Source organism: Lithobates pipiens, unplaced genomic scaffold (genome assembly GCF_037356315.1).
Source record: "Lithobates pipiens isolate NorthernLeopardFrog02 unplaced genomic scaffold, aLitPip1_a1.2 Scaffold_19, whole genome shotgun sequence".
NCBI classification, from domain to species: domain Eukaryota; kingdom Metazoa; phylum Chordata; class Amphibia; order Anura; family Ranidae; genus Lithobates; species Lithobates pipiens.
The window spans coordinates 420720001-420741821 of NW_027507764.1; the positions used below are offsets into that span (position 1 = coordinate 420720001).

The 21821-nt window shown below is 44.2% G+C and overlaps 1 protein-coding gene and 1 long non-coding RNA gene across 5 annotated transcripts in view; both read right to left on the reverse strand.

Annotated features, from left to right (window-relative positions):
- Positions 1 to 21821, reverse strand: part of LOC143997120 (uncharacterized) — a 94281-nt gene that overhangs the window by 46850 nt on the left and 25610 nt on the right. The gene's annotated exons all lie outside the window — the stretch shown is intronic.
- Positions 6154 to 11660, reverse strand: LOC143997117 (uncharacterized). Of its 2 annotated transcripts, XM_077492558.1 has the most exons (6): positions 10410 to 11660; positions 10239 to 10328; positions 7883 to 7939; positions 6848 to 6877; positions 6703 to 6762; positions 6154 to 6610 (listed from the first exon to the last, which is right to left on the reverse strand). In XM_077492558.1, the coding sequence occupies exons 1-6, from the start codon at positions 10801 to 10803 to the stop codon at positions 6237 to 6239; spliced, it is 1005 nt and encodes a 334-aa protein (XP_077348684.1). In that variant the 5' UTR covers positions 10804 to 11660; the 3' UTR covers positions 6154 to 6236. The 2 variants fall into 2 exon arrangements, with proteins under 2 accessions (XP_077348684.1, XP_077348685.1); XM_077492559.1 differs by lacking the exon at positions 6703 to 6762.

The window sequence follows — 21821 nt, forward strand, 5'->3', positions numbered from 1 at the left end:
CTCCCTCAGCCCTCCCTTCTACCTCTCTCTCTCTCTCTCTCTCTCTCTCAGCCCACCCGTCACTCTCAGCCCACCCATCACTCTCAGCCCCCCTCTCTTAGCCCTCCCTCCATTCTTAGCCAGCCCTCCCTCTCTCAGCATCCCTCTCTCTCAGCCCTGCCTCCTACCCCCTCTCTTTCAGCCCCCTCTCAGTCCCCCTCTCTCTTTCTCTCAGCACCCCTCTCTCAGCCCTCCCCCTCTCTCTCAGCCCTCCCCTCTCTCTAAGCCCCTTCCCTTCTTTCTCAGCACCCCTCTCTCTAAGCCCCCTCCCTTCTCTCTCAGCCTCTCCCCTCTCAGTCCTCCCCTCCTCTCAGCCCTCCACCCTCGATCAGCCCCCCTCCCATCTCTCTCACTCATCCCCCCTCTCTTAGCCATCACTATACTCTCAGCCCCCCTCTCTCTCTCAGCCACCCCCTCTCTCTAAGCCCCCCTCTTTTCTCACCCACCAGTCTCTCTCTCAGCCATCCTCCCTCTCTCAGCCATCCCTATTCTCTCATCCCCCCTCTCTCTAAGCCCCCTCCCTTCTCTCCTAGCCCTCCCTTTTCTATCAGCCCCCCTCTCTCGGTCCACCCTATTCTCTCAGCCCCCTCTCTTCTCTCTCAGCCCTCCCTATTATCTCAACCCACCTGTCTCTATCAGCCCCCCTCTCAGCCCCCACTCTCTTAACCCCCCTCTCTCAGTCCTCCCTTCTACCTCTCTCTCTCTCTCTCTCTCTCAGCCCACCCGTCACTCTCAGCCCACCCATCACTCTCAGCCCCCCTCTCTTAGCCCTCCCTCCATTCTTAGCCAGCCCTCCCTCTCTCAGCATCCCTCTCTCTCAGCCCTGCCTCCTACCCCCTCTCTTTCAGCCCCCTCTCAGTCCCCCTCTCTCTTAGCCCCCCTCTCCCCTCCCCCCAATTAGCTGGTCTTGCCTAGGGAACAAAATAGGCTAGCACTGGCCCTGGTCAGGTAGGCAAGTGTATGTGTCAGGTAGGTCAGTGTATGTGTCAAGTCACATGTGTTACAGGGGCAAAGGGGGTGGAGTCAGGGGCGGAGCCAAAGTGGGGGTGACAAAATGAGGTTTCGCCTAGGGTGTCAAAAATCCTTGCACCAGCCCTGACTCCACCCATCATCACAACTCCACCTATGATCACTACTCTACCATCATCACTACTCCACCTATGATCACTACTCCACCCATCATCACTACTCAACCTATGATCACTACTCCACCCATCATCACAACTCCACCTATGATCACTACTCCACCATCAGCACTACTATGTGTGGATTCCAAAGGGTTTTATTTTTGAAGCACATCAATAGAGCCAATTGATTTAATTGTCTTTAAAAAAGTGCTGGCTCGGGACACAGATCACTGATCACTGCGCCCACCCACTTATGTTACAATAGCAAACTAATATTCGCTATTGTCTTCCTGATTCTCCTCTCAGCCAATCAGGAAGTGGGTCCTAAGACCTGACACCCAATTGGCCGAGGGAAGAAGAAATCCTATTGGCCGCCGAGGAGGAAGGAGAGGACCCAAGGGAAGTTGAAAAGGACTAGATGCAGGGTGATTCCGTCCCCGGGGGAAGTGAGGCCCGCAACCTAGATGGGGTAATTTCAGGGCTGGTGACTAACTGACCGGGGGAGGGCTGCATGTGGCAAGTGGAGTGAATATGCCACTATTTTAATATAGACTGCCAGCACCCAGCTCACTATGTTAATATAGACTGCCGGCATCCAGCTCCATTCACCTAATGAAATCACTGGATCACACTACACAGGCCACAGCACCCTTGAGAGTGAGCCTCAAGACCTCTCCACACTTTTTTTTTTTAATTGTTTTATTTTTGTTAACTAATAATAAGTTTAGTGGATTTTAATACCAAAAAAATATATTTTCATAAAGCCGGGGGGGGGGGGGGGGGGGTGGGGGTTGATGATGGACCCTGTCATCTTCTAGGCCTTACAGGATCCCTTGATTTTTAACTGAATCAGCCGAGAGCAGTCCGATGTCGCCTTGCATCTGTTCAGTGTCTATAAGGATCCTGACACAAATGTCAGGATCCACCCACACCGGCATCTGGCTCAGTCTTTCATAGCACTGCTAAGAGCCAGAGTGGGCAGCTCACTCCCAATCTATATCCCGTTGATCCAGTGTGCGTTAAAGGGGACAGAGCAGAGTGAAGTGATTGGCAGTAACAGCTGAACTGAGCGATCAACTTTCACATGATCACTCACTTCTATGCATTAGAGCCATTGAGGGATACATGCAACACCAGATCGATGCTTCATCACTAAAGTAGTAATTTATTTTCTTTTTTGTTTAAACTAAAGCACCTTTCCTTTTTTTATTTTATGTTTATTTTATTAGATTGATTTAACAGTACAAGATGTACTGCCATATAAGTATAAAAATATATGCACACACATAAAAATATATATATATATACTATATGCATTATATTTAGCAAAAACATCCTACATTTTGAAATCTTATATATATTATTATTATTGTTTATTTCAGACAGCAGTAATGGATATTGAGGAGACCATCCTACTATTAAGCATAACAGCTGTCGCAGCAGCAGCTGTTCACATCGCACAGGATAGGATCAGAAATGTTAGGCTCAGACAGCCTCGTGTGTTCCAGAGACGCGCAGTCTTGGATGAGCTGTCTGACAATGATGTCGAGGACATGTTTCGGCTGAACCGTCAGGGAGTCATGGAGGTTTACCACCTCATATCAGATGAAATTGAACCCCTGACGAGGAGAACCCATGCAATCCCTGCCATTGTCAGGCTATTGGCTGTCCTAAATTATCTAGCTACGGGTAACTTTCAGCCGTCATGTGCTCGGATCATTGGAATTAGTCGTCCCAGTCTTTCTAGATTCCTGAAACCGGTTCTGAAAGCCATCAAGAGACATATGGATAGGTACATCCATTTCCCTAGAACCAATGAAGAGTGGCAAGAGGTGAAGGTTGGATTTTTCCGACAAGGAGGGATGCCAAATTGCCTGGGAGCCATAGACTGTACTCATATTCCGCTGATACCACCACATAATAGGGAGGAGCAATTCCGCAACAGGAAAAGCTACCACTCGTTAAATGTGCAAGTGGTGGTAGACTCCCACCAGCGCATTATGAGTATCAGATCTGGGTTTCCCGGAAGTTGCCACGACAGCCATATCCTGCGGCAGTCAGCTCTCTTTGAACGATTCGAAAGAAGACAAATGCCAGAGGGCTGGCTGGTGGGTAAGCAAATTTAATTTTCTTTATTTTTTAAATTAATTACCGTAATTGTTAAATATTACTTATGATATTTTCGTTTGTTATTATAGGAGACGCAGGATATGGATGTCGATCTTGGTTGCTGACGCCTCTGTCGAATCCCCAGACTGTGGCCGAGGTTAGATATAATAGTGCACATATCCGTACCCGTGCAGTTATCGAGAGGACATTTGGAATGTGGAAATCCACATTCCGATGCCTATCGAAAACTGGGGTTTTTTTACAGCACTCTCCGGAACTGGTGTCAGATATCATTATTGTATGTGCAATTCTACACAATCTTGCTCTTGCAAACAATGTAGACTTGCACATCAATGATGATCTGCCACCAGAAATACTGGCACTCCCGGCTGCCTCTGAAGATTCCTCAGACCTAGGGAATCGTGTCCGTCAGAGACTTATTCAGAACCATTTCATGGTAATTATGTAATAATTTACATCTAAATGTATATGTTGTTGTAATGTGCTCTGTTTTTTTAAGCATAATTTGATGTTATGTCTTCTAGGATCTACAAAGAAGGACGACTAATTAGTTTAATGTTTGTGATCCTATCCTGTTCAAGTGGACACCTGCCATTTTATATGTAAGTCTAATATTTACAATGATTTCTTTTTCATTTTTTACTTGAGGATGTAGAAGAGGCAGGGCTTAGCCGTTCTCTGTGTGTCTATGGACACACAGAGGTGGCTTGGGAGCAAGCACACATGGGTGACCCCATAGCAATTGATTAGCTATAGGTGCACTTAGTGGGGGGGAGGGCCCAGAAGTGCAAGTGGGGTACCCCACAAGAGGAGTATCATGGCTGATATGTGCAAAATCACACATAGCAGGTTAGTATTACATTTTAGTAGTGAACTTTAGTCTGCACTCCTATGACCCGCATTCACTTGACAACATGCCATAGTCACTGTGCTATTCCATACTTTGGCGTTATCCCAACTTCTTTGTCGGAATCCACCAAGATTCAGTAGCAACAGCTGGCTTATTCTCAGTAAGAGACTGAACCAGCTTCTCATGACCAATCCACTGCTTGGTGCTCAAGTGAGAGCTCGAGGGGCAGAGCAAAGAGCTGATAACTGACAGTCACCACTCTCTGCACACACAAGAGTGAGAACTGTAAGATCAACAGTCTTTGCTCACTCAGTTCTCATTCTTTTAAGTGTCAGGGGACAGATGCCTCATTGGACCAATGATGCATCCACCAATGTGATTCTGATTATCCTTTTTTTTAATTGTAAACTTTTGTTTTCATAGGCCCCCTTGTAATTTTGATATATATATCTTTTTAGGCCCCCATATCCTCCCCCATATCCTCCCCCATATTTATCCTCACTGCCTTGGAGGGGGCAGGGAGAGGGTAGGACGAGTGCCCCCAGATTACCTACAGGATAATGAACCGTCTGTATTAGGAAGTCTTGTCTCCTGGGCTGCCATAATTGACTGTCCTGTCTATAATAGAAGGCGGGACTTTGTATTAGAGAGGACTCCTAGTAACCAAGGGATTCTCTTGTATGTAATTTGTCAGTGCTTGTCCCGCCACCTCCCTGTCCCCTCTGAGGCCACAGATGGGAATTGATCAGGCTGCACTGATGCCAATGGTAAGCCTACATTCATGGGAATGTTGAGGCTGCATTTATGTCAATGGTGAGGCTGCAGATGAGCACTGATTAGACTGCATTGATAGGCACTAACCCTTATTTTGCCAAACACTTCTTTCTTTAAAAATTAAGTTATCATTTCTCAAACTTCCCTCTTAAAGTGAAGGTACATGTTTTAATACGCTTCAGTATATCCAGATAACATGCCCAAGCTCATCCTTCGTCCTGAGTGTTGCTTGTGGATTCGGTGGAAGCCTTAAAAGATATATATCAAAAAAGCACGCCCAAGTTCATCTCTTCACCACACATAGCCATAAAAGAAACAGAATTCTTGTTGGGCAGTGTATTAGTGCTTGTACGAACACACTTACGAAATGGTTCAAAGAATTTCAGTCAAAATGGTTGGCCCTCGCACATGTTCACTTTATTATATCTGGACCTATTTTAAAACTATTTTGGACACCCCTGCTCTATAGCCTCTATATGGATCCCAAAAATATATATTTTGCGTCCATCCAGAGGCTAGATCACCGGCTGGATTAGCCTCTTCAGTTGACAATTAATAAGCAATGAATTGTGATGTCAATATTAATTTCTTGACCATGGAGCTTGTGGGGAACAGATGATATATCTAAATGAGGTTTCAATAGGCAGAAGAGTACATATGTCATTTTTATAATAAAATATTTTCCATTAATGTTAATATGATGTTTAATTTACAGATGCAGAGCAGTTGAGGAAGATGGCAACCTCAGAACCCAGGCACATCAGGCACAGCAAGAAGGAGGACCCTTTACTGCCTGCACCTACAGGGCTTTCCTGGCTGATGCCCATTGCTCCCCTCACTAAGCTTCGGAGCAGTCGCATCGATTTTCGCTAAATCCCGGAGTTGCTTTTACGTACACGTTGTACTGTTTTTGAACCCTAATTGTTAGCACTAGTTGCTTAGAAATATGTTTCTGGACCCCCTGGCACAACTTACCCGATACCTCAGAATAAAGTTGATGGACTAATCCCGGCGGAGGAAATATTACTGTTGTTAAAGACTCTTCAGCCTGGCAAGACCCCTGGGCCCGATGGCATCCCAGCAGAATTACACAAAATGTATGCTGCTGTCTTTAAACTAAAAACAATTTGTGATGTCTATAAAATTCAAATAAATGTTATTTTGATGATTTAAAAAAAAAAGACAAAAATTATTACCTTCAAATAATTTTAATAGTAAATAAAATAAAACAATTTTATAAACAAAAATGCAAATTTTTTAACTTAATAGTGCAAATTTCAGAAACAGACAAAAAACAAACAAACTTGAAATATGATTTAGGTATTTTGTGATTGGTCAGTAGTGGGCAGCTGCTGAGAAATTGACCCCACAAGATAGAAAAGGGCAGATGACATTTTTTTTTGTTCCTCTTCCATTTCTTTTAAAATGGCTTCCTGAGATTCATTGTGTCTTCTTAGTTCAGTTATCAGAGAATTGTGAAAACTTCGCTGTTCTTCCAGGGCCTGATCATGCTGCTGCTGTCTCTCTCTTAAATTTCCACTCATGGAGTTAAGGGTATTAGCCAACAGCATCGATGCACTATTGGCTTCTTCTTGTCTTTGGGCCAAGAGCTCCCTTCTCCTTCTCCCTCTTGGGACCCGTATGGGACCTGGTGCTGGAATTGATGCCTGGTGCCTACCCTCCTCATTATCTGAAACACAATAAAAATAAAATTATGATACGTATTATTCAACAATAAATAATTAGATTTAATATCGGTATTATAAGGGTTTTTAGATTTACTAGTTGGTAATTCCTCTTCCATTATAACTCCTTGCTGTTCGTCACAAACAACAGGTGGTTCTGGAAAAAAAAAAAATTTTTTTTTAAATAATCATCAGAAAATTATACAGTTGTAATGCTTGTAATTAATCTAAGATATAGTTACCCATATTGGACGGCCCAGCTTGAGTTTCATCTGAATGTTGAATTTCAACAGGAACAAAAAAAGAGAAGAAAATACAATCAACTAAAATAGATTATAAAGGTGACATTTTTTTTTTTAAATAACAAGAATCTCTCTACTTCCCTGCACTGTACAATGGAACTGCACAGAGCGGACGTGAACTTCCTATTCTTATTCAACACACCCCCCACTGGTGCTCCTGGCCCCTCCTCTCTGTGCCCCCACAGAAAGCCGCTTCCCATGAGTTCACTTCTGAGTGCTTGCTCCCAAGCCCTGCTGCTACATCTATTACACAGACAGTAGATTTTGCCCCCAACTTCATTGGCTCCCAGTGCCCCAGCATAGCCATCATGTCCCAGAGGTGAGGGGAGACAAGACCTGCAGACGTGCACAGCGCAGTATTGAATGATGGCTCAGGTAAGTAAAAGGGGACAGGTGAGTTGGGAATGACGATGTCTAAACATGTTTTACCTGAATGCAAGGAATGTACTCAAGAGGAGGTCCAGCCTCCCCATGAAAAATGAAAAAGTCAGCGACAACAAATACTGCAGCTTTTGACTTTTAATATATGGATACTTACCTGTACAGGGAGCCCGCGCTGTCGGCACCGCAGCCAATCTTCGGATCATCTCTCAGGTGCAGCTGTCACCATTCCTGTTAAGGGAACCTGGCAGCGAAGCCTTTAGGCTTCACAGCCGGTCCCCTATTGCTCATGAGCACTGTGCTTTCAGATTGGTCCGGTGGTGAAGGCAGGAGGAGAGGGGCGGCCCTGTCTCCCAAAAGTGGGAAACGGTACCTGTCAAAAACACGTACCTGCTCCACCTCCCCTGAAAGGTGTCAAATGTGGCACCAGGGGGGTAGACAGATAGACGGAATTTCCACTTTTGAGTGGAACTGCACTTTAAAGTAAAAATTGTCTATGCTTTAAAACCACTTAAACATCTTCATATTGTAGCACAGCTATGGTATTTTTGACATAGATTAGCATTCATCTTCATGACGGCATTTTTTACTTACCATTGATGCTACCACAATTCTCCTCATTCTCCGTTTGAAAAGTGATTTGCGTGTTATCTGTAAAACACAACAATCAGAGAAAATGTAATTAGGTTCACAATAATCAGAATATAAATCACTTTATTATAATATTTATAATAAGGCACCTCTAAAAGATGTGGACAATAACTCCCTATGTATGGGGCCATCTGTGGGACAAAGATACATTATATATATACATAGTACATAGATAATACATACATATATACATAGACAATATCGATTAATGCCATGTAACACTATCCCCCCCCCAAGGGAGCCACATTACGGAACAGCTCAGCAGATGAGATCGGTGTCATAACGTTTTGTTCCTTAGCACAGTGGCTCCCGTAGAGAACTGACAGCTTTTTGGGCTCAATCCACTGGGTTGAATGTGGAAAACTGTACCAGGCTAAAGATAACAGCCCTCTCAGCCAGCCTTCAGCAGGAAGCAGGTTCAGCAGGCTGAGAGACAGCAGTGGGAACCATTGAATCCTGCTGCTGTAAATCAAGCTGTAGCCGTTTCCTTTCCTGATCCATTTGGATCAAGGATCGTGACGATCCGTTGCACCCCTACTGAAAAGTGATACCAACTGCACTCCACCTCTTATCCCAGCTAGCAGTCTCCAGAGTGGTGACAGCAGAAGGAAATAGGTGATCTTTAGTTCAGTGTAAAGCAATACACTGGGCATAATAGTACAGGCTGCCATAGTTGGTGGGTGTAGCACCTGCCAAGCATGACCCATTCAAGTGAATGAGGCCACTCTGCAAGTGCCCTTCAACCTTTTGCAGTACAACAAACAAAGTGTTAAAGAAGGCAGCATGGTGTTGCTTTGTCAGCACATGCTTTAACCCCTTGCACCCTGCAGAAGCATGGAGTTGCGAGGTGCTTGCAGAGTGGCCCCATTTACTGGAATGGGTTGCGATGGGCAGGCAGTAGCAACCAACCAAAGTTACAGGAGCTGCACTATTTGTACACCTTTTCATGCTGCCTCAGCAGCTAAAGGGGGTAGAGATTGGGGGTGATAAAACCATGACTCAACTGCAGGGTTTTACCACCCACAAACATTGTGTAAACAACCCTTAAGGGTGCCACTGCCGAATGCAACTAAGGGCCCATTCACAAGTGCAGCAGGCACTGCTACTCCTCTGAAAAGCAATCAAAGTGTGTTTGACAGGCAATGAAGAGGTGATATGTTGCCTCCTCTCCGCCAGATTTAAACCCATAAGTGCCGTGTAATGCACGCAATTGCAACATGGTAGTACGGCAATTAGGTGGGAGGAGGCGACACTGCGCCCGGTTATCTTTGACTTTTCCTATGTTGTTCAGGTACAAATACTGTAGCTGTTGACCTATACTATTAGGGCACTTACCTGTCCATGGAGCCAACAATGTCGGCACCCAAAGCCGATCTTAGGATCAACTCCTGGGTGCTGCTGCCACCATTCCTTGTAAGGAAACCCGGCCTTTTGGCTTCACAGCTGGTTAACTACTGCGCATGCACAAAGCGCAGTGTGCTTTCTAATTGGCCCAGCAGTGGGGGAATAAGATACCTGCCCTTTACAGCATCTGACCAAGCACATATTGCTTGGTTTGAGGTTTCCCTGTCTGAACCATGCAGGAAAAGGAGGATGGGAAACCATAAGTGACAAGATTCTGTATCTTCATGAAACAGGAAAAATTGAGGCATGTTGGGCCTTGGTCTCCCACCACTATCCATACGAGGTTTGAAATCATGATGGTTCAGCTGAACTTACACGATTTAAAACCCGCATTGCAGTCCGACTTTGAGGGCAATTTGAGAGAGATCTGTGCGGGTTGCTGCACTGATGTCTATTCAAATCGCCAACAAAATCACCAAAAGTAGGGCAGGAACTACTTTTGGGAATCGGTGCGGTGCTACAAAGTCAGCATCGCAACAATTAGGACAGTGTCACTGCCAGCAATAGGCTGTAATTTGTCATGCGATTTTACATGTCAAAAAATCGCATGTCAAATCGGCCTGATGTGAAAGGGGGCAAAGTGAGCAGTTGTGGTCCCGGGTTCACTTTCAATTTATAGCTGGGTATTTGCTGAACAAAACCAGCATAGGGTGATTACTGCTACTGCTCAAAGCGGTCCTGTACTGGCACCCAAAATCTGCTGTGTCCAGTGGACACAGTGGTCATGGGAGGGGCGTGCTGCACACCATAATGGGTGCACAATGTGCTATTAAACAGGAGCAGGCTGGATGACGTGCCTATACGTGATTCAGCCTGCTCATGTCGCCGGCCCACAGTAAATGATCTGTGGGTGGGAGACAAGCGGTTAAAAAAATTAATGAAAAAAACTACTTACCATCGTCATCAAAGAGGAGCAAGGTCTCATTGCCCTGATTCAAATCTTCGGCCACATTTTCATCGGTGGTAGCAGATGGTTCTCCTAACACTGTGAATAAAAAGTTTCAATTAATTAAAAAAACAAAGAAAAAAAATATCTGGAATTTAATTTAAAAAAAAAATTACTTACTATGAACATCAGAATCATGCTCTCCTGGCACACCGCTGACAACGTCAGGCCCGAGGCACCCCTTTAATTCCTCTTCATAACAGGAGAAGGTAATATTTGCTGGAGGTCCTCCACCAGTGCCACGTTGGTGCCTTGCAATATAGGCAAGTTTTTTTTTGACCTGCTGTCTAATATCATTGATTCGCCGCCTGCATGTATCGACGTTGCGGGCAATTTCCCCTGCGGCATTGACCTCCTGGACAATAGATTGCCATATGTCTCCTTTCCTGGAATAGGATAGTTTTCTAGACTGGGAACCATATAGTTGGTCCCAGTTGCTCACCACCCTGGACACCAAAATGCAATTCTGCCCATGGCTGAACTTTGCTGTTCTTTTTTTTTTCAAAGACTCCATACTTCTTAACTTCTTTACTCTCCAATCACTAACCCCTCAAATGATTAAAATATTATTTTTCACTTAGCTTTTACTAGAGTGTACCATGTTTCTATTATTGGGTGATTTTGATTGACAGTAGATATATATTTATTGAATCAATATGTTCTAATTTAGGTTTATATATATATATATATATATATATATATTTTAAAATCAATAAATTTAAAATCAAAAAAATTTTTGGATCATCTTTTATATTTTATATATATTATTTATTTATTTATATATATATTTGGCACCCAAACAGATGGTTTGAACCCGTGGACAGGTCAATTATATTATAGAGGGGAATCTCATTTCACTTTTTTAATTTATTCTTTAATTTTTTAGCCATTATTTGTATTTACATATTTTTATTTTTATTATTAATTTATCTTACAATTGAATTTAAAATGTCATTAACAGTGTACAGATGCTTGACAGATACAGGATCAACCATTTGATATATACACTGTTCATGGGAATAAAAGCACATGTGTAATTATTATGTAAAATGTTAATATTAGTTACGTTTTATAATAAAGGGGGGTGTATATTTGTGTGTGCTGGACTTTAAAGTTTTTTTATTTTATTTTATGAATGAGTGTTTATTTTCACTTTGTTCTTCTTTAACCGTAGTCTCGGGATTTCTCCCGAGACTTCAGCCTCGCATTCACAGCGAGAGCATTCTGAACGTTTGTAGATCTCTTCTCTTCACATGAAGAGAAGCGATCTACACAGGGTAATATACCGGCACACTCATGTGAACCATGTTCACAGAGAATGCCGGCGATCTCTGCAGTGATGATTAATCACTGTTACATAAACGGACACCATAGACAAGTATTATTCTCCACAATTTTTTTATTGTGCATTAAAAAAATAAAAAAAATAAAATTATACATGCTATCTGCCAATAGGACTTAACCAAAAAGTGCATTCTATGCATCCAAAAATTTAGAAAATATAACAAATCAAATTATTATTCAACCAAAAAAATTATGTCAAAGCAATAACTCCAAGGCCAATAACAAATAACATGTTATCTCCTCCGATTCCGCAACATGGCTGGTTGACGAACGGCCGTTCAGAAACTAACTGAAAAGCGCAAACTGAAAAGCACAAAATGAAAAGTGCGAAATGAAAAGTGTGAATCAACACTCACCAAACTTCTACTAACATGAAATTAGCAGAAGGAGCCCTAAGGGTGGCGAAAAAATCTGAAAAAACATGTAGTACGTCTAGTATGTCACTACATTCATAATTGTTGGCCAACAATTGTGTGACCGTGTGTATGCAAGACAAGTTTGGGCCAACACCTTTCGACCAAAATTCCACGGTTTTGTTGGCGGAAAGTCTGATCGTGTGTATGAGGTATAAGTGTTGACATGAGGGAACTGCTATATAGTAAAGTAATCCTACAGAAAATGATGTTTTAAAAGTGTACTTTTTTTTTAACCCTTTTTTTTAGAGGCTGACACAAACTCTAGACAAGTATCATCATTACCAATATTCCTTTTTTTATTTAAATACTAAGGTGTTGTAATTTCTGCAATAGTGTTGGCATTGTTTGGGCTGCTTGTTAAACTTCTAGTTTACAGGGTAAAGACACTGAACTGTTTCATGGGAGCCAGAAATAATAACAGCAGTAAGAACAGGATTGTTGTTTTGAGCAAGGTCTGCAGAACATGTGATGTCACCTATTAGTGTAATGTTACCAGAAGAACTGTATGCTTGCACCACACAGGAACTGCTGACAGGAGAATTAGGGGACCTTGCTGGTCTGCACTCTTCCTCTGTCTCCTGGAAATCTTGGCATAAAATACTGCCATAGCAATGCAAGCTACATTGGAGGCACCGAAAAAAGAAACTCATTATGTGCAGATGACAAAAATGAGTTATATTGTTTTCTGGTAACAAATTTGTTTAAATTTTCCATAGGAAATGGGGTGTATTAGTAAGTTGTGTATGTGTAGATAGCCAAAATAGCCATATAACATTGGAAACATGTTATTTCTTATTAGAGACAAGCAAGGGTGTGCTGTTTTGTTTAAACAGCTAAAATGTGTGGAAGTGCAATTTTGTACAGTGAAGGTCAGTGCATGGGTTTTTTGTTTTTTACAAAGTGGAACACATTTTTCTTACATATTCATATATAAATTTTTGGTTTAATAAATGACCATACATTTGCTTGTTGGAGATAATTGTGCATACTTAAAGCGAAGCTCCATCCAAAAGGGGAAGCTCCCCTTGTTCACACCATCCACTGCCACATTTGGCAGTTTTTGGGGAGGAGCAGGTACCTGGTTTTGACAGGTACCCGCTCCCACTTCCTGGTAAGATTGCCACATCATTTCCCGGCCCACCTCCTTCCCCCAGCTTCCTTCTGTGACACGCAGAGGTCCCAGAAGATGGCGGGACCATTAAGAATGCACATGCGCAGTAGGAAGCAGGCTGTGAAGCCGCAAAGCTTCACTTCATTTTTCCCTTACTACAGATGCCGGCGCCTGCGACAGAAGCCGATTGCTGATTCAGCTAGAGGTGCCGACATTGCAAGATCCCTGGATAAGTAAGTGTCCTTATATTAAAGTCAACGACTACAGTATTTGTAGCTGCTGACTTAAAGTGGTGTTCCAGCCAAAAAGATTTATTTTAAAAGTCAGCAGCTACAAACACTGTAGCTGCTGACTTTTTACAAGGGAACTTACCTGTCCAGCGAGCCTGTTATGTCTGCTCCCCGAGGCCGATCCGTACCATCTGATCCAGTGCCGGCGCCACCATTTTAACGAAGGGAAACGGGCAGTGGAGCCTTGCGGCTTCACTGTCCATTTCCTACTGTGCATGCGCGAGTCGTGCAGCGTTTTGTGTATGGCTGTCAGGGAAGTAGGCGCAACTTCACGAGGTACGTTCGTGTTAACGCGCGTCAGCGCTCACGGAAGCGCAAGGTAGTTCCAAGACGAACGCCCGACGCTACGTCTGATCAGGCGGGCATACGCAGTGATGATACGAACGCACAACGTACTCGACGTAGCCGTACGAACGCCTCGACGCGCTCACGACGTGACCTGGGCACCTTGCCTATTTAAACGTTCGCCTGACAGTGCTGCATCGCTGGATTATCGTCAGCTCTCCTGTGTACCTGTGCCTGTGATTCTCGCTGTTTGACCTCCTGTGTACCGACCCGGCTTGCTCGACCTGCTCCTGTTGTTCTCCTGGCTCTTACCCCTGGCTTGTACCCGACGTTCCTTGTCTGCTCCCTGCACCCGATCCTGGCTCGGCTTAGACTCCTGCTCTCCGGTCTTCAGCTCAGTACCCGTTACTCTGATCCTAGGACTGATCTCCTGTGCTTGAACCTCGGCTTGGCCTTGACCCTCCTACTGGACTTCTGTTACCCCACTCTTGGACTTCCTAGCACAGTTGCCCCCGGAGACTTGTTCACTCGGCCCTTGTCTTCTGCTGCTGCTACCTGACAACCTGTGCTACTGTGGGCATCGCATCCCTGTGTCATCTTCAGGGTTGTGCTGCACTCGGCCGCAAGGGGAGCCCTCTCAGCATCTCGGCCTCGTTCCTGAACGTGACAATGGCCCTGTTGTTTTCTGGGACACACACATATCCTAGAAGGCAACGGGGCAGTTCACCGAAGAGGAGGAAGCACCGCGGAATAGGAAGAGGCAGATTAGGAAGACTGACTAGCAACAAGGGTTTCTGGTAAGTAAAAAAAAAATGTACAATTTTTTTTTTAGATTTTTTTGAGAAAGTTAATGTTATTTTTTAATCTAGGTTGGCCCTCCGCTTTAATTTTTAATTTTTTTTTTGACTGGAACTCCACTTTAAAGTGTATGTCCAGCTAAAACTCTGGGGTTGATTTACTAAAACTGTAGAGTGCAAAATCTGATGCAGCTGTGCATGGTGGCCAATCAGCTTCTAACTTCAGCTTGTTCAATTAAGCTTTACCAAAAAATAAAACCTGGAAGCTGATTGGTTTTTATGCAGAGCTGCGCCAGATTTTTCATGCTCCAGTTTTAGTAAATCAACCCCTGGGGTTCAGCAGTATTGAAATGATTTGGTCATAAATTTGATGGTACTGGATTGATCTGATTATGAGGCTGCCCGGTGGAGATATTATGAACAACTTACAACTGTAACTTCTATTGATTGAGTTCCACTTTCTCATGTGCCAGCTATAACTTGATTGTTCCTTTTGGGAGAGATCGATCAAAAAAGAAATCGATCATTTATCAAAGTGTATATGGCCACCCTAACTGAGGCACAGATAGCAGATAAAACCCATCAGACGTTCTAAATCTTCCCTACCTTATGCAAAACTAGAAAATAAGCTTTTGAATTTAAAGTAAAAAATATACAGTACAGCAATGTTTTGTGATCTCTTCAGGTGGTAGTTAGAGCAGAACTGTAGATGTGGAATGTGGATGTCAGTGCAAGGGTTGTATAATTAGAGTACTCATCAGCCCAATGGGGACTAGGGGTTGGGGACTAATGGCTGCTAGACTTGAAGTTTCATTTTCTATTCATCTGGAAGTAGAGTTCACCATCACATCAGAATTAGGGGTAAAGCTGGTAATCAACCCTGAGGGGGTACATGAAATGTAGTTATACATTTGGAGAATAGGGTGTGGGAACAAAGACAGACTGACCATTCAGCCACTCGGGCATTGCCCGAGGGCCCCGGGCCACTAGGGGGCCCCATCAGGGTTGCCAGCCTCAGTAAAACCAGGGACAGCATGTAATAATCTGTGTTTCATACCTTTTGGTCTACCGTGTTTCCCCGATAGTAAGACACCCCCGATTGTAAGACGTATCGGGAGTTTCAGAGGGGTCGGCTAATATAAGCCGTACCCCGAAAGTAAGACATATGTCTTACTTTCGGGGAAACACGGGGGTATTGCCGCCTCCAGTGACGTACGGTACTAAGAGTGGGGCGGGGGGTGCGGGCCGCACCCTGGGGGGGATGCCAGGCCAGCGCCCTCCCCCTCCGACTGAAGAGACAGCGCCGTTTTGATCAGTCTCGGCCGAGCAGAGTGAAGCCGCCTCCCCCTCCTCTTGTATGGCTACACAGTGCTGTGTATGGAGGAGGAGGAGGGGGAGGCGGCTTCAGTGAAGCCGCCTCCCCCTCCTTCTCCTTCATGGACGGCACTGTGTAGCCATACAAGAGGAGGGGGAGACGGCTTCACTCTGCTCGGCTGTGAGTGACAGCCGCTGCCCGAGACTGATCAGAACGGCGCGACGCAACCACAGAGAAGGGGATTATTGTGCCAGGTCCCGGATCACTGCCGACAGGTGTCACTGGCTCTGTGTCCTCCCGGGAAAAGGTCAGTGCTGGTCATACAGAGAGAGACCAAGGAGGGGGAGGGGGAGGGGGAGGGGGGGTGTGAAGAGATTCTCTGCAGCTCTTATTATGTAACCGCAAGATGCAGCTGAGGAGGACTACAAGTCCCAACATACTGGGCTGTGTGGGCTTACAGTTCTCCTCTGCTGAGCATAGCAGCTTTGTATGCTTGGACTTGTAGTCCTCCATAGTGCAGCCTTGCATGCTGGGACTTGTAGGCCTCCTCTGTAGTACAGTGCAGCCTTGCATGCTGGGACTTGTAGTCCTCTGTAATGCAGTGAAGCCTTGCTTGCTGGGACTTGTAGTCCTCTTCTGTAGCGCATAAAATGCATATACACTAAAAAACACATTTTACACAGTTTTTTTAGCTGTGTAAAATGTAAATTTTATGGTTAAAACAAAAAATTCGACAATTTTTTTCCAATATAAGACATACCCCGAAAGTAAGACATAGTGGGGCTTTTGGGGATAAAAAGAAAGTAAGACACTGTCTTACTTTCGGGGAAACACGGTAAAAATCGCTAGATTATAGCTGACCTCTCCAGTACCTTCTCAGCCAATATAAACATGTCTGTGTATACTGTGTGTACATGTATGTGTATACTGTGGGATTGTATACTGTGTGTGTGTGTTTTTGTTTACTGTGTGGCCCCATAATCTCTGAGTGCCTGGGGGCCCCATAACCTCCTATTGCCCGGGGGCTCCATGAGTTGTCAGTCCACCACTGTGTGGGAATCAATCCCAGCTAGCCCATACATGGATACAAATTCAGCCAGTCCCTGCTGAACAGGCCGCATTTCAGTCCATGTATGGCTAGCTTTAGATGGCTACATGCTGACCAGAGACATAGGAGAAAAGAAGGGAAGGCGCCTCTAAGTGCAGACTTTTATCATATTTATTGTTAAAAGGCAGGTAGGCCAAATGGCCACGTACAAGATATATGTAAATGGCAGGCTCATCTTATGGTATGGAAGTCCGGGAGGCAGCGGAGGATGGAAGCTGAGGGAGTTCCAGGGTCCGCTTACACTTTGTGGGTAGAAGATAGAAGCCGGTGTTCTAACGAGAAGTGTCCCTGATCGGATAGTGTCCACCCTATACTGCTCAGGCGCAGCACTTGCACAGTACGGAGGGCAAAGGAGACGCCAAAAGTCTCCGAAGATGAATGGGGCCTGCACACTTAATAGTACCTTCCTTTCACATGCTCCTGATGTTGTAAAACACCAGTTTGTAACAGCTTCACTCGGCATATTTTTATTCTAACTCTAGCTCCACTTGGATGGGGGGGCTTGAACCTGGACTCAGGGCAGAAGGTACTAATAAATGCGCAGACGCCGCTCATCTTCGGAGACTTTTGGCGTCTCCTTTGTCCTCCGTATTGCAGTATAGGGCAGACACTATCCGATGGGGGACAGTATTCGACAAGACACCAGCCCAGAGAGCTCCAAGATGGCATCGAACTGCATGCGTGGCCCGCAGAATCAGCGGCATGACGTCACCAGAAAAGAGACCTAGCTGCCCAAAGACACAGCCTTCTGTAAGAGGTGAGTGCCATCAGTCTCAGTAATGGCAGCAGGATAGGGCAACTGTCAGGGGAGATTGTCATGAGTTTAGGAGCTGTTATCTATTTGGGGAGGTCTTATATTATGAGAAAGTGTCACTAGGTCTGGTACCAAGCAGATATGATTGGTATGTTTTGGAGAGAGGTGACAGTAGTCTAGGGATACATTTAGTGGATTTTAGGCTCATTTGACTGAACATTCGGGTGTGCAGGAGGTTTACTTTAAAGGAAATCTTTCCTAAGAGAAAATTGACTTATTGTTCTGCATGCTAGTTGCCTGGCGGTTAGTCTGACCCAACTATTTCAATGCTTTGAGTCACTGACATGGAACAAGTATGCAGACAAGGATTTCTGACTACCCTGATTTTCCATTTTTTTTTTATGTCAGGTATTTTTGTATAGTGCCAACAATTTACACAGCACTTTACATATACAGTGTATATATATATATATATATATGGTGGGTAGTGCTATGGTTGGGATTGAAACCGAAAAACCCTAGTACCGTCAGGTGAAAGTGCTAACCACTTAGCCACTGTGCTGCCTGTATATACTTGCCTGTAAGCATTTATATTAGCATTTATCTTGTAGTACAGATGAGTGAGGTCAAAAGGGAAATTTTATGTTTTTACTGTCTAGTGAAGCTGGGCATTTCATTTTGGGATTTTGGATGTTAACCACTTCAGCCCCGGAAGGATTTACCCCCTTACTGACCAGAGCAATTTTTGCGATAAGGCACTGTGTTGTTCTAACTGACAATTGTGCGGTTGTGCAACGTTGCAGCGAAACAAAATTGACGTCCTTTTTTTCTCACAAATAGAGCTTTCTTTTGGTGGTATTTGGTCACCTCTGCTGTTTTTATTTTTTGCGCTATAAACTTCTTGTATAGTTAACACAGTGTTTACTATATATATTTTTTTTTTTTTTGCAATATCGTCAAATACATGTAAGTACACCAATTTATATGTTTCCATGTGTATTGGTCACTTTATTTATTCTATTTACATTTTTATATTTTTATTTATATTTTTATGTTTATAATTTTACACTCCTACACATAATTCAGGTCAAATAAGTGCTTAAATATCCATCATAACCCTCTTTTCCACCTATTCCTTTCCATCCCGCTCCCTTTATCTGTCTTTTCTTTCTCTTACTTTTTCTTTCTCTTCACCCCCCATTCTCTCTCCTGCTGTTTGTCTATGGGTTTTGCTTCCTCTTACCTTTCCCCCTTTCCCCACCCCCTCCCCAATCCTTTCCACCCCTGTCCCCCCTTTTCTTTTACCCGCTCCACCCCATCACCCCCCCCCCCCCCCATCCCTCTCTTCCCTTCTCTCTTTCCCTTTCCTCTTTCATTATGTGCTGCTACACCATCCTGTTTTTGCGCTTTTTACAATAATTTATGCCCAATATGAAGTCTAAAGTACCCTTTCTGCTATGTTATACATGTCCCCATAGTGCACAAATTTTGGTGCTTTCAACCCTCATTGTGACCAGTCAGTTCCTTTCCACTAGAGCATTCCATAAACGCAGTGTCATACTAACCTTTTAATTTATACTCTTATGTTCTATATGTATTGTGTTTAATCTTACTGTATATTTTGTCTTTTATCTAGTAAGTCTTTTGTTTCTCCTGAAGAAGTGCAAGTCACATAACATGTAGAGCCCAAGATATTATTTCCATCTTAATCTGTTACATATCTGTCAGACTTCACGTACCTGACTCATGAGCCTGAGATAGCAGGGGAAGGCCTCCCTTACGTGTCTGGTTCGTGGCCCCTGGTAGTATGGACAGGAGGCATGGGAGCACAGATAGGTATGAGAGCCTGGCGGGTTGTTGCAGGAGAAGAGGCCCAAGGGCTTGATGCAGATGGGTTGGTGGTCTCCAGGCAGCTGGACACTGGCAGTGGATGCAGAGCAAGAGCTGGTGAGGCAAGTCCAGTCACAGGCACGGTCGGCAACAGACAGGCGGAGCAGTACAAGGGATCAGGCAAGTTCAAAGTCTGGGTCACAGGCAGGGTTGGCAACAGGCGGGCAGCGCGGTACAGTGGAGCAGGCAGATTCAAGGTCACAGACAGGCCGAGGTCAAGGGCAGGCAGCAAACAGGACAATCCAAAGGTCAAGCCGGGTAGTCAGGAGATCAGGAGCTTCAAACCAAGGTAACGGGTACTAGGGCACAGGGAGCTGCAGATCGAACAGCACTGAGCACACTGCGGGGAACACCTAAATAGGCTGATTGGCACCAAGCTGGTGAGCCAACCAGTGACATTTATACAGCAATCAGTGCTTTAAAAATGCATTGATTACTGTGTAAATGACACTGGCACGGAAGGGGTTAAACACTAGGGGGCGATCAAGGGGTTAACTGTGTTCCCTCACTGTGTTCTAACTGTAGGGGGGATGGGATCACTAGACCATGTCAGAGAACGTGATGAACCCCACTGTCAAGGCTCTACCATGCGCGTTTCGTCAGCAAAAGGATGTCGTCTGGGGACTGGCCAATACCCAGACGGCGTCCTTTTGCTGACGAAACGAGTAGGGTGGAGCCTTGATGGTGACGTCATGACATTCGTTCTTTCGAGATGGTGGATGGGGGCGTGATATAGTAAGTATAGTGAGTTTAATTGTGACACTGCAACTCTGGCATATTGAATCCACATTGTCTGTTTCACTGATAGATGACTTATTTTTTGTAAGTGCAATCTTATCTTTTTAACCACTAGCTGACCAGCCGCCGCAGTTGTACTGCGGCAGCATGGGTCAGCTGCGCAAATCGCCACTATGCTATGCCAAACGGCACCGCTAACTCCCCGAGCCAATGCGTGTGCCCGGCGGTCTCGATCACCGCTGGGCTCCCGCGATTGCTCGGGGCACACAGAGAACTGGGAGCTGTGTGTGTAAACACACAGTTTCCGGGTCTCTGAGCAGTGAACTGACAGATTGTCTGTTCATACAGGGTATGAACAGTGATCTGTTAGTTTCCCTGCACAGTCCCATCCTCCCTTCATTTACAACACTCCCTAGGATACATATTAACCCCTTCACTGCCCCCTAGTTTTAACCCCTTCACTGCCAGTGACATTTTTACAGTAATCAATGCTATTTTAATCGCATTGATCGCTGTATTAATGCCAATCGTCCCAAAAATGTGTCAAAATTGTCCGACGTGTCCGCCATAATTTCGCAGTCACGATAAAAATCGCTGATCGCCGCCATTACTAGTAAAAAAAAAATATTAAAAAAATTGCCATAAAACTATCCCCTATTTTGTAGACGCTATAACTTTTGCGCAAACCAATCAATATACGCTTATTGCAATGTTTTTAACCAAAAATATGTAGAAGAATACGTATTGGCCTAAACTGAGGAAGAAAAAAATTTCCATATGTTTTTGGGACGACTTATTATAGCAAAAATTTAAAAATGTGTTTTTTTTCAAACTTGTCGCTCTTTTTTTGTTTATAGCGCAAAAAATACAAAACCACAGAGCTGATCAAATACCACCAAAAGAAATCTCTATTTGTGGGAAAAAAAGGACATCAATTTTGTTTGGGAGCCACGTCGCACAACTGCGCAATTGTCAGTTAAAGCGATGCAGTGCCGAATTGCAAAAAAGTGGTCTGCTCTTTGGCCAGCCAAATGGTCCGGGGTTTAAGCGGTTAATACATTTTATTCATCAACGTACTATACCATGGAAGCTTTTTCTGCTTTATGTTTCTGAGTACCCCTAGAAAACAGCGGGAGTTCCAGATATTCCATAAGGGTCTGCTGCGGCAGTCATCGCTTTCCGGTCATACACTTCGGTGGTGATTTGGACGCACTTCGTTTGCTTTGAAGATTTTGTCACAATTATTTCTTATAATGTTAATTTTGCTTATTTGGATGGACACAATTTTTAAGAATTTATGGACTTTTTCTTTGATGGGACTCCGCTTTAGCTTTTCTTTTTGTCGCTTTTTTCTTTTTCAGTTTTGTACTTTTTTCAATCCTTTATATATATATTCACATTTATATATTTATGAGTTTTATTAGCGCTGCATCCTTTTTGACATTAAACCTAAACAGACGCTACATGTGCATGAGGCCTAAGAT